At 37.7% G+C, this 13,749-nt stretch overlaps 1 protein-coding gene across 2 annotated transcripts in view; it reads left to right on the top strand.

The window, feature by feature from the left end:
- DENND5B (DENN domain containing 5B) overlaps positions 1-13,749 on the top strand; it is a 173,466-nt gene that overhangs the window by 114,849 nt on the left and 44,868 nt on the right. For both annotated transcript variants that reach the window (XM_069491735.1, XM_069491734.1), the window contains 3 exons: positions 2,837-3,373; positions 6,770-7,001; positions 11,523-11,673. In XM_069491735.1, coding sequence (XP_069347836.1) covers positions 2,837-3,373; positions 6,770-7,001; positions 11,523-11,673 — 920 coding nt within the window. The remainder of the gene's footprint in view (positions 1-2,836; positions 3,374-6,769; positions 7,002-11,522; positions 11,674-13,749) is intronic.

Genomic DNA, 13,749 nt, shown 5'->3' with positions numbered 1-13,749 from the left:
TGAAGAGAGCTGCCTTAGACTCATATTCCTGGATACTTGCTGCTCCTGCCTACAGTTTTGGGATTTCCCCAAAATGGCTATCTCCTCAGAGCCTATTCTTTCATTACCAATTGTCTTATACACCATTTGTATAGTATGCAATGGGACATACCAAGATAAAAATAAGAGGTGATTTCTGCTTTCCAAAAAAGTCATTTACAAACATCAATAACACAGGTTTAAAAAAATAAAAGTAGTGAATGAACAGAGGGTATACAGGGACTATATAGAGGAGATCAGAATGCCATTTAGGGTAGGGATAAAGGAAGGCTTCATGACAGAAGAGATAATGAAGCCCTTGTTCTCTTGTTTTGATAGAACTTTTGTTTTTTTTAATTGGAAGTAATTACATATTGTGAAGGCTTATGGGCAGTGTTGAATGGTAGAAGTACTTAGTCCTAAAACAATGTCAGATTGAGGTGTTGAGTAAATTTGTTATCATGTATGTAATACTTGAGCTCTTGTGATACAATTTTTAAAATTCAGTGGTGTTAGGCCGGGCGTGGTGGCTCATGCCTGTAATCCTAGCACTCTGGGAGGCCAAGGCAGGAGGATCACTTGAGGGTCAGGAGTTTGAGACCAGCCTAAGCAAGAGCAAGACCCCATTTCTTCAAAAAATAGACAACTTAGTGGGGTGTGGTGGTGCACACCTGTTGTCCCAGCTACCCTAGAGGCTGAGGCAGGAGGATCCCTTGAGCCTAGGAGTTGGAGGTTGCAATAAGCTATGATGACACCATTGCACTCTGGCCCAGTGACAGACAGACTCCGTCTCATAAAAAAGAAAAACAAATTCGATGGTATTAAAAGTGAGGAAGCAACTTATCAGAACGCCCTATCGTACAGAGTTCTTCTTTGTTTTAGAGAAAGGACTTTTTGGTTTTCTTTAGTAAATTTGCATAATACAAGTTTGTATATCCTGTTTCTGCTTTGTGGTAATCAAAGCCCCAACTTGAACCCTTCTAAGCAGGTACAGGAGAGTATGAGAGACTTTTGTGGGATCATAGAGACAGACCAGTAGCTGTGGTTCTGGAACTCCCACCTTGCAATATACTGGCAGCTCAGCAATGATTTCATGAGCATAACAAGCTTTAAAATTTCAGAAAATGTATCATTTTCTTTTTTCATGGGAGGAGGAAAGGGATAGAAAAGGATAACAAAAGTCATTAATGAAGGGGACAGTACAAAATCTAAGTGCTGGGAGATTACTGGTTAGCATTTATATTAGAAAGTTAGTCAATTTTTTTCTTCCATTTTTAAAGATAATGAATTATCCATTTGAATTATGATGTCCTACTTTCTCCCATTAAACCTTGCAATGTATCTTGAGACTGAAGACACATATAAAGGTATGAATTTAAAGAAAGCTGTAGACAGCACTACTGTCTTCAGCAAGAGGTGACTTTTCAGCTCTTAAGTTTATTTAGAGAAAGTTACTGACAACAGAGATGAGGAAAAACGGGGGTGGTGGGGGGGGGGTGGTGGGGGGGGGGGGTATGCCATAGGTTGCCAGACTGAGGATACATGTCAGGAACAGGTGCCAAGAAGTCAGCCAATTTCTTGGGCCTCAATTTCATCATCTGCAGAATTAAAGGGCTGGATTCAAAGATTGTGTCAGGCTGTAGGAATCATGGTTGATTATTTGACTTTGGGAGGAAATCTTGAGTTTTTATTGAGCTTAATTTGTAACTTCACTATACTTCTGGCTCATTGCCATCTGACATGAAGAGTAGGGATCAAAAGAGAGAAAAAACCACCTTTGCTTTCACCTTTCACCTTGCCTTGCCATTCCGGATCAGAGGGACAGTATGACTGCTCTCCTTGGTGACCTGGGAGTGGGGGAGACAGGGAGAGAAACACGGGGTTTCTAGGAGCACAGTCTTCTTTTTCGCTGACAACCTAGTTCTGATTGAGAGAATATGGACGGTAAAGGTAAAGTACCGTTTGGAGTCTACTGGAATCAGATACCTGAGGGAAAATGAGAATTTTATGCAGATGCTTGGCCTCTTGAATTTTCTATATGTACTTGAAAAATATTTAAAAGTCTTTCTCTTCAAAATAAATTTCAAATCTGGAGTGTAAGCAAACTGAAAAAAAAATTTGCTCTGATTTCTGTTACCTCTTTTTCTCAACTCAAAAATATCTTCTGAGACAACTCTTAATTATTCAAGGGTTAATCATTTGTATTTATCGAAGCACTTGCCTTCAGCACCTCTCTCTGCCTCCTGCTTTTTGTCTAGTGACCTCTTAAATGGTTTTGCTGTTCAGGAGGTGTAGCTAATTTGAGGTAAAGTAAAAATTTGTGGATTATCTGTGAATTGGATTAATCTTTGCCGATTTCATCCTATTTTGGGGTACTACAGCTGCTAATTTTTAACAATTATTGTGAATTCCAAATTACATATTTTGTTAGAGCAGTGGAATGGCAAAGAAGGTTCAGGCTCATTGAGTGAGCATTATACCATAAACAGTATCATCTATTATGCGTTCCTAAGTGGGCACCCTTATCCTCTTAGGAATGCCTAATGAATGCCAAGTATTAGAGAATCATGTTCAGATGATAATAAATTGCTGAGACCCAGAGAAAATTATTTATATATATTAAATATGGTATAAAATATTCACATAAGGTAAAATGCTGGCAAAAGAAATTATTTTTAAAGAGTAAAAAATTCTGAACTTTGAGAAGGTCAACATAAAAGGCAGTGAAATCTATGATTTTGTTTGTAATAGTTGGCAGGAATATTTTAGAACATAAAATTCCTTTATTTTAAGCCTTTGTATTTCTTTTTTCTTTCAGGCTAATTTGTGTTTCGTGGATATTGACAACCATTTTATTGAGTTGCCTGAAGAATTTCCACAGTTCCCCAATAAAGTAGATTTTATCCAGGAGCTGTCTGAAGTTCTTCTTCAATTTGGGATCCCTCCTGAGGGCAACCTACATTGCAGTGAGAGTGCCACCAAACTGAAGAATCTAGTCCTGAAAGACTTGGTTAATGACAAAAAGAATGGCAATGTCTCTACTAATAGCATCAGCATGTATGAGTTACTGAAGGGCAATGAAACCATAGCACGTCTGCAGGCTCTGGCCAAACGGACGGGTGTGGCTGTGGAAAAAATGGATCTCCCTGCTTCTCTGGGTGAAAAAGACAAGGATTTAAAACTGCAATGTGAAGAGGCAGAACTAAGGGACTACCAGCTCAATGTGCAGCTCCGAGAGGTCTTTGCTAACCGCTTTACACAGATGTTTGCAGATTATGAAGCATTTGTGATTCAAACTGCCCAGGACATGGAATCCTGGCTGACCAACCGGGAACAAATGCAGAACTTTGACAAAGTAAAAAGAATCAGAGTTTCCCTTTTTATGATGGTTAATGGGCTACATTATTGATTTTGTTAATCTTTTTTAAACAAAGAGTTTTCTTCTCTTCCTTCGCATTAAGAACTTTTCTTTACCAGTATTTTATACTAGATAAGATAATTTCACAAGAAAACAAATGAACTAGCTTATTAAGCTGGTCATTAAATTGCATATTGTCTATAACCTCATTTTAAAATTTTCTGTATTTTGATGCTTCAATTATAGAAACTGTTAAATTTCACAGGTTTTTCAAATCTGTTGACACTGACCTTGTAAGGGTTATATTTACTTTTATTTTATGATCAAGTCCAGTTAAATGAGAGGCCTATTCCTTTTCTAAAAAATCCTTATTCAGGCCGGGCGCGGTGGCTCACGCCTGTAATCCTAGCACTCTGGGAGGCCGAGGTGGGCGGATCGTTTGAGCTCAGGAGTTCGAGACCAGCCTGAGCAAGAGCGAGACCCCACCTCTACTAAAAATAGAAAGAAATTATATGGACAGCTAAAAATATATATAGAAAAAATTAGCCGGGCATGGTGGCGCATGCCTGTAGTCCCAGCTACTCGGGAGGCTGAGACAGGAGGATCGCTTGAGCCCAGGAGTTTGAGGTTGCTGTGAGCTAGGCTGACGCCACGGCACTCTAGCCCGGGCAACAGAGTGAGACTCTGTCTCAAAAAAAAAAAAATCCTTATTCATTTACTTAGTCTTCATTCTATAAGGAAGTCACAACTTGTCCATGTAAAGGTAACAGTTTAGTTTCAAAAGCCAAATTTTGATCTCATTCTAGGATCAAAAGAGAAAAAGAGTAACGAAATTAGGTTTTATGACTGTAAGTCTAAGACTCTCTTCCAAAGTTTTTGGAAAGAGAAGACAGAAGATGACACCAGCTTTAGCTTCTTTTTGAAGTTTACTGTATTCTTCTGCCAGATTTTCTTCACGTATTCCCCTAGATCTTTTTTTCAAACAAAAGCACTTAGGGATGGATGTACCTTAACTTTTTTAGGTTACCAGGGTACAGTTTAGTCCCCTGCCTCTGTGCTTGCCGAGACATAACACTGCTGTTGGAATGAATCATGGCTTTTGCTAAGTGCCATCTTCGTGTCATGAAAGGCCTCCCAAAGGGGCTGATGCACTTCAAGGGACTAATCTACAATCTTGGAACATCTGACAAATAGTAGTAATTAAAAATCTGTGTAAAGGTGCATAGTATAAAAGATAATTTATGATTTCGTCAGAATTTTTTTCTGTTGGAGGATAACATACTATGTTGAACACTTAAGTTCTGATATATTATACTTTATGTTTGAGAAAACTTCTTTAATATTAAGAAGGCTTAACTCCTCTAAATGTGTTCCTGTTCTTAGGTTCCCTTCTCATTAAGCTTAACCATTCTCCACACTTTTTCCTATCCAGCTTGGAAGTCTGTGCACATCCATGGTTTATCCCCAGGGCAGTTCAAATTCTTATTTAAATCAAGCCCTGATATTTTCTTCCTCCTTAATCTTTATGTAGCTTCAAACTATAAATGGAATTCTTTTTATATAACCCCTAAAGAAATGGAAGTTTAACGTTGGATTCCGAAAGCTTATTATCATCTCATTTATCATTAGGAATATTTGTAGGACATACTGGTCCTACAAGCCAAGTCTTTGTTGACCTTAAATGTTGTAGTCCTTGAGGGTCTGAACATCAAAAGCCAGATATTTGGCCCATTTTAAAAAAACAAGGCCATTTATCTATAAAAAGTAAAATTAATGTTCACCTATAAAATGCCTTTTGAGGAGTTGAACTGATTTCTAGAGATGACTGTGAATCTTTTCTCTGGTTATGTGGATTTATGTATAAACATCTGTGCTGTGGAAGTACTTAAATTCAGCAAGTGGGTTTCTGTAAGGAAGTTTTAAAAGGCCTCCTAAATTTCAGAATGAAAGATAAATATGGGCCACATGTAGTTGCTCACACCTATAATCCTGGCACTTTGGGAGGCCAAGGCAGGAGGATTGCTTGAGGCCAGGAATTTGAGACCAGGCTGAGCAAGAGTGAGACCCCGTCTCTACAAAAAATAGAAAAATTAGCCAGGCGTGGTGGTGTACACCTATAGTCCCAACTACTAGGGAGGCTGAGGCAGGAGGATCACTTGAGCCCAGGAGTTTGAGATTGCAATGAACTATGATGATGCCACTGCACACCAGCCTAGGCAACAGAGCAAGACTCTGTCTCAAAAAAAAAAAAAAAAAAAGAATGAAAGATAAATATGCTAGGAAGAAGCTGATGAGTATTAGAAAGGTAACTTCATATCAGAACTTACTCTTCTATCTTTCCCCTTCTGGCTTCTTCCGTATTGCATCTGTTCAAAAGAATGAAAAACAAAATCAACCCAGCAACCAAAAGAGTAATTCACTTCTAAATTTCAGCTAGAAGTTGAGACTAGCATTCCTATATACACATAGACCTGAAGAACAACAGAAAAATTGAACACTTTGGATTAGGAACTGATTATAATGTACTGAACCCCCCATTTCATGCATCAGACAAGCTTACAACAAGATGTACAACTTGTACATTTGCCCCAAAGGATTGCTTCTGATGGTTTTTGAGGCAGTGTTTTTTTGTTTTTGTTTTGTTTTGTTTTTTGAAATAGGGTCTCTCTATGTTGCCCAGGCTGGTCTTGAACTCCTGGGCTCAAGCAATCCTCCCACCTCAACTTCCTGAATAACTGGGACTACAGGCACTCACCACCACACCCAGCTTCCAGGCAATGCTTTTTTTAGTTGCTAAGGCCCAGACTGTTGGGTCAGCGCAGGCCTGGAAGGAGTTTGATCTTGAGTTAACACTCATACAGCCTAGAAAAATGTCCACTTGAAGAACAAAAAGATTTCACCCATAAGCACAAATTCCATGTTGTAGTTTTTAAGGTTATTGCTAATGTATATATCATTACTGTATCAGTTAATCATCTCCCCGTGTTATGGCTTAGGGGTACATTGCATAGGCTAGGAATAGAGATCAGAAGAAATTACAGCTCACTGGAGAAAGGGATCAAAATGGTAAGTGAAGTGGGTGATTGACGATTGTATAGCAACTTACCTACCGTCTTTCATTAATGATGCCCTCTTCTCTACTTAATGGTCACAAGGATCAGAATGTAAGTCAGTTCTGTAAGGTAAGATCAGTGCTCAAGACCTAAGTGACCTAAATTCTATGAATTTAGAAGAATAAAGGAGTAGATTTTTAAGGATTTTTGCATTTCAAGTGTCAGTTTTGTATGTTACAAGGTTTAAAAAGAATGACCTTAGCAACATAATTTTCAGGCTTATCATGTAATACTGAAATGGTCTCTTTGCACTAATGATTTCCTAATTATCTCATTACAGGCTTCCTTTCTGTCTGACCAGCCTGAGCCTTACCTGCCATTTCTTTCACGCTTCATTGAAACACAGATGTTTGCCACCTTTATTGATAATAAAATTATGTCTCAGTGGGAAGAGAAAGATCCTTTGCTTCGGGTCTTTGACTCTCGGATTGATAAGATGAGGCTGTATAATGTAAGGGCACCCACCCTGCGGACATCTATATATCAGAAATGTAGCACTTTAAAAGAAGCAGGTACGTTTGCCATGCCTTTTAAAATTAAAATTCATGATCATTTATTTTCACATATTGTTGGCCTTATATGCCACAAAATTAATTTTCAGTTTTAGACTTCATGGCTAATCCTGGTGCTGTATAGCAAGAAGTGCTTAATACAATTTTCTCTCTTTTTCTGTAAGTCCCCATTCCTAGCTGACATTCCTCTTCCCTTAGTCAGAAAAGGAAAAGCAATAATAAATTGAATCAACTATAACTAGAAGTTTGCTATGTTTTTTGTTTTATTCTCTTTATTGCCTTAATGAAAAAATGTTTATTTCTATCTTGCCACTATGTTTCCTTTTTACTTCTCCCTTTTTTCTTTATCCAAGAAAAGGGGTAGTAATTTAAAATATTAGCACATCTGAGGTGCTTCTTAATTTATGTAACTAAAACAGTATATTTACTTTAGTAGTGCCGTTAATTATAATGGCTTCACTTATTGAAATTAACTCTCTGGATTCTTGCATTCGAATTAGAGGTTCCCCCATCTCTGACACCAGTTTTTCCTTTGGTCAGAGAATTATGAATCTTGGCCAGTCTGTGTCAGAGTATAATATAGTTCTTTAAATAATCACATTAATAGCCAACATTGACACAGTACTATGTGCCAGTCCTTATATACCAGGTGTTTTTCATGCATTTTTGCATTTGCTTTTAACGAGAGAAAAGAGGCACACTTATTTTTATTTTTTTTTATTACTGTCTTCCTCTTAACAGTTGAGAATACTGAGAGGTTAAGTAACTTGCCTATCGTTGCATAGCTAGTGATTGGAAGCCTTAATACCGTGTTAGCTGTTCCATTCAATAAAGAAATATGTAAAATGTACCAGTATGTACATAATTTTATACATTTGTATATAAAATGTATCACAATTTTATACATTTATGCCTGGTTCCTAACCCATTCTTTCCCAAATAGACAGATACCTATTACCTGTGTGCCTCTTCCTTTTATTCCTTTTCCTTCAAATGTAGGAGCTATTTGAGAGCAACTTTTCCACCAGAAAAAAAGGAAGCATCAAATGTGGAGCTTCTTTGCTCTGCCTTGCTTGCTTGCTTGCTTGCCTTTCCTACTTTACTTAAATAGATCAAAGTCAGGAGTGGTGATGCTGTAGTTTTAGCATATTTAAGGAAGGAAGTATGTAAATGATACCTTTTATGTAGCAGTAGAGGTCTCTGAAACTTCACCCTGTTGTATTCCCCAGTATAAGGGTAGAGCCCCTTCGGGAAGTGGCAATTACCTCTGTGTTTCTGGAAATTGAGGAGGTAGAATAAACGAAATTGTTTGTGTTTATTCAGAGAATAATATGACTTCTAGTGCTTTAATAGCCTTGTGAATAGTATAATGCCTTGTTGGGAAATTTTCATTTCTCCCTTCCTGACAGAATTTTTTAAATGGAGCTAAACACTGGTTCCTTAATTTGTGTGCTTCCTGAAAGTCTTTCCAATTAGATAGATTTCCTTTCAGCCTCTGAGAGAGTTTGGTACTCCCACAGTCATCACAGATATTATATAATACTCTTTTGAAAACGTACCATTGTGGATTGAAAATATATGAAAATGAGATTAGGCTAAAGCACTAGTCTTCCAGGAACTTAATTTACCAAGAATTTTTTTAAAAAGAGAAAAGGAGGTAGCTGACTGTGGCTATGTCTGCCCATCACAAATGATGCAGGTATTTCTTTTAACAGATAAATTTGTCTTCTCCCACAAAAAAAGCTATAGAGATTGGAGTATTGACAATGTTGGATTTTTATTGTATATTGTTTTTTTCTTTTGTTGTGCTTTTGTTTTTGTTTTACCTCTAACCAAGAAGAATTTTGATTTACAGGTGAACTCTTTAGGCACAGGCTATCTGCTGTTGATATTGTGGCACCAGAACCTCACGATTTCTGTGCAGAAAGACAAGTTGATAGTAATACAGTTTTCTTTTTCCTTACCAATCACGACAGATGAATATTGGCACAAACCCTTGAAAATCTAACAGTAGACCCCTGACCTTTCAAAGCAGGCATTTAATAATTTCTGAATGTTCAGTAGTCACTGGTGGTATAATCACTGAAAAATAGCATTGTATTGTGCTCCTTGTGGCAGTTTTCAGTATGAACCCTGGAGTGAATCGTGATTTTTGTTTCTAAAAAACTTCTCAAGTAAAGGAGAACAACTCAATATTAGATGAATTTCTCTGTCATTTTAAATTCAATGGAAAAACTAAAGCTACACTTCCTTTTTTTTTCTCCCCTTTCATGAAGATAGAAGCATCCATTGGCAGAGATGGAATTTTGTGGTATTTCATGGAATATAAAATTGGCAGGGACTTCAGAGAATTCATGCCATGAATCTAGGCATTATTTCACCTAAACCATCCATTAATTATGTTTTATAAATATTGCGCAGCATAGAAAGTATAGAGTTGTGGAAAGCCTGTGGGCATTGTTAAAAGTTAAATATCATTTCACATTAAAATATGACATCCTTTTGCCATGCATATTTTGCCCAGCATAGAACATATGGACTGTGTTTCAAGAGAAGTTACAAGTTACACATTAAAAATATAATGAAATTCAAGAGGGTTTTGGATAAATTCATATGAGTTATGAGGGAACATTAGGAACACTTAAAGTTTATATCTAAAATTTGAAGTTTAAGTCATAGAGAGCAGTAGTAACTTCCATAAAGCATCCCTTAGTGCTACTTACTATCAATCACAAATAAGTGGCTTTCCATTTTATAATCTGACGTAAAAATGGCATTAAGCATGTTCTTTTTTTTTTTTTTTTTTTGAGTCAAAGTCTCACTCTGTTGCCCGGGCTAGAGTGCCGTGGCGTCAGCATAGCTCACAGCAACCTCAAACTCCTAGGCTAAAGCAATCATCCTGCCTCAGCCTCCCGAGTAGCTGGGACTACAGGCATGTGCCACCTATGCCCAGCTAATTTTTTTCTATATATTTTTAGTTGTTTGGGTAATTGATTTCTATTTTTTTAGTAGTAGAGACGGGGTCTCACTGTTGCTCAGGCTGGTCTCGAACTCCTGAGCCCAAACGATCTGCCCACCTTGGCCTCCTAAGTGCTAGGATTACAGGCGTGAGCCACTGCGCCTGGCCTAAGCATGTTCTTTTCACAAGAGTAGAGAACCCGGACAGACACCTCCTCTCCAGAAAAGCTTTAGAATGTGTATGGGGAATAACCAGCACACTACTCAATCTACTAGTATTAAAAAGGGGCAAAATAAACTGACTCTGTGAAATATTTACAAAGGTACCTCTTCTAAGTCAAAAGATTAGCAGCTTGTATTTATCACAAAAGCACAATTATTGCTTGTTCTTTTTTTAGTAATCTCTATGCAAAGGATTGGAGACTTAGTCTTTCTTTTCAAATATTGTATTTTCTCTTGACCATCCAGTTGACAAAAACATTTTGGGTTTTTTTTTTTTCAGGCGAGAAATATTAATAGATCATTATTTCTTGGATCTTTGAGACATCTCCAACATCCCTTACTTTAAGTGGTTTTAAAATAGAAATGTTGAGTAATCTTTTTAACTTTGACCTATTTTATTCTTGAAGAGGCCAGTGTCTTATCCTCTGGACATTTTCTAAATGCCTGCTTATTTGACTTCTTTGACTTTTCTCTGTATTACCCTCTAGATCTAATAAACACTCCTTAATGACTCCTACTAATGGGAATGTGACTTGCTAAAAATGAGGCAATAAACTTAACACAGTTCCTTGTTTTACAGATGGAGAACCATGAATATTTAATAGGTCTTTGCACAAGGAAATAAAACAATAAGACTATTGTGCTTGCTTCTTCCTTCCCTTTACATTGTCTTTCAGCTGAAGAAAAATATTTTGTCATCATTTTCTTTAATGTTGTTTTTTTTTCTTTTTCTTTTTGAGACAGAGTCTCACTCCTTCGCCCAGGGTAGAATGCAGCAGTGTCATCATAGCTCACTGCAACTGCCAGCTCCTGGGCTCAAGAAATCCTCCTACCTCAGCCTCCTGAGTAGCTGGGACTACAGGCATGCCACTATGCATGGCTAATTTTTTTCTATTTTTGGTAGAGATGGCGTCTCGCTCTTGCTCAGGCTGGTCTTTAACCCTGACTTCAAGTGATCCTCTCACCTCAGCCTCCCAGAGTGCTAGGATTATAGGCATGAGCCACTGCACCCAGCCTAATGTTGTACTTAAAACCATATTTTCATGTAAGAATATTCCCACTTAAGGGAAACTATAAATATTGAATTATGGATGTTTTTCAACCCTGCTGCCCTGCTTTTGACAAAGGCAGAAGAAGATACCATGAAAATTAATCATCCAATGTTTACCCAAAATTAACCTTTTTTATACTTACATTATACTGATTTCTGAAGAGTCTTTGTAAAAATCTATATCAGAGTGTCAGAGTGACTGAGTTCTCTGTAAGTGTGAGTGGAGGAAGCATGATTTTTGAAGATTTAGCAATTAAATGTCTCTAATTTGTTACAAATTTAATTTATAGCCCAATCAATTGAGCAGAGACTAATGAAAATGGATCACACTGCAATCCACCCCCATCTACTTGATATGAAAATTGGTCAAGGTAAATATGAGCAAGGGTTCTTTCCAAAGTTACAGTCCGACGTCTTGGCAACCGGACCAACCAATAACAAGTAAGCATGTTCTTCACTTGAGTCGTTGGTTGAAGGAATGAATGAAGGGTGGGGTGCTCTGCAATTCTGTTGTGCAATGCTTAACCTAAACATCTTATCTGTCTGATTACTTTTTTCAAGACTGCATTAATACATTTGAATGAGTGTTTCACTTTTAATTTAAAAAAAAAATTTCAGAGTCTGGAGATTTTTTTTTTCTTTTTCAAGTAAAGTACATTTGGGAATAGTCATACTTTAAATGGCCCTGTTTAAATATAATGCTAATCCTGTTGCCACCCGACTGGGTTTTTTTTTTTTTTTTTGAGACAGGGTCTCACTCTTGCTCAGGCTGATCTCAAACTCCTGGGCTCAAGCTATCCTCCTGCCTCCGCCTCCCAAAGTGCTACGATTGCAGGCATGAAGCTGAGGCTAGGTTTTTTAAAGGATGGTTTCATGGGGAGGGGCTAGGGAATTGGTACTGCTGATTGGGTTGGGGTGAAATCATGGGGATGTAAAAATTACCATGTTGCACTGAGGCAGTTCCTGGGTGGGGGTCATACGACTAGTTGAGTCAGTTCCTTGGTATGGGCCACTGGCCTGGTTGGGTTAGTTGGTCCAGTTAGATATCTCAAAGACAAGGCCTGGGTTTCATGATGGTAATGTTATCTATGAGAGCAATTAAGAAAGCTGTGAATCTTATGACCATCAGTTGTGTGACTCCTGAGTAGCAAGCAATTATAGGAAAGCAAACTAGGGAACAATGGTTGGTTATTTTTTTAACTGTGCATATACTTTTGCAGAATTAAGGCCCCTACCACAGTTCCTACCTTGCGGCCCTTTATTTTATGAAGGGCAGTTTTAATCCTATCTAATGGAATTTAGAAAAATTACACTTTTACTATCCGTATTAGTTTCCTAGGGCTGCTGTAGTTTATACTAAAGTCTTGGGGAGGAAGTTTATTAGAATTTGATATGCTGCTTACAAGACAGAAGCCAATAACTAATGACTGAATTTTTTTTTTTTTCTTTGAGACAGAGTCTTGCTCTGTTGCTTGGGCTAGAGTGCTGTGGCGTCAACCTAGCTCGCTGCAACCTCAAACTCCTGGGCTCAAGTGATCCTCTTGCCTCAGCCCCCCAAGTAGCCGGAACTACAGGCACTCACCACCACGTCTGGCTAATTTTTTCTATTTTTAGTAGAGACCCGGTCTCACTCTTGTTCAGGCTGGTCTTAAACTCCTAACCTTAAGCAATCCACCCTCATTGGCCTCCAAGAGTGCTAGAGTTACAGGTGTGAGCCACCATGCCTGGCCTTAATGACTGAAATTTTTATCTTACTTACCTTAGTTTTTGGGGTTTCATCCTCTAGTAAAAGAGCTATAGCTGCTTGTAAAGACTGAACTTAAAAATGTGCAAAGACATGTTGATGCTTATGAGGGTTCAAACTTCCCACGTCATGATTCTAGTTACAGTATCCTATTTTTCAGAAGTGGATGAGAATTATGAGAATTTTCCATCAGAACAGATTAGTCATTATTTTTTTCTTATAAAGTAACCTAATTGTTTGAATCACTTTTATCTGGGTAGACTATTAGTTTAACAGTTTTTATTTCTCTTTGATAGCACTAGATTGCTCATTCGTTCATTTGGCAAATCTTTATGAAACTCCTACGATGGGTGAGGATGGTCCTGTTCACCAGGAGTTTAGCAATGAACAAAACAACAAGAATCTCTGCTTTTAAGTGCAAAGAGACAATAAAAAAGTAATATGTAAAATAAGTAACGTGTCAGATAATGATAAGGGTTATGAAAAAATTCTTGGACAAAGTCTTAAAGGTGAGAGGATTTATCCCATTAGAAATACCAAGGTAGTTGAAAATTGCTGGAGTTTTAAAGTAGAAAGAGTGATCAGCAGTACTAAATGTAGAAGAGAGCACAAGCTAAGGATTGAATAATGGCCGTTGACTTTGGCATTTAGGGGTTTCAATGGCTTTGTCAAGGGCATTTTCAGAAGAAGGACTTATTTGAGATAAACTGAAGATCCAAAGGTAAATAAGTAGAAGGCTTACATCAAAATGCTTTTAAGAATTTTTACATGAG

Source organism: Eulemur rufifrons, chromosome 16 (assembly GCF_041146395.1).
Source record: "Eulemur rufifrons isolate Redbay chromosome 16, OSU_ERuf_1, whole genome shotgun sequence".
Lineage (NCBI taxonomy): Eukaryota > Metazoa > Chordata > Mammalia > Primates > Lemuridae > Eulemur > Eulemur rufifrons.
The sequence above is the reverse complement of the archived record's forward strand: the minus strand, read 5'-3'. Positions and strand labels throughout refer to the sequence as shown.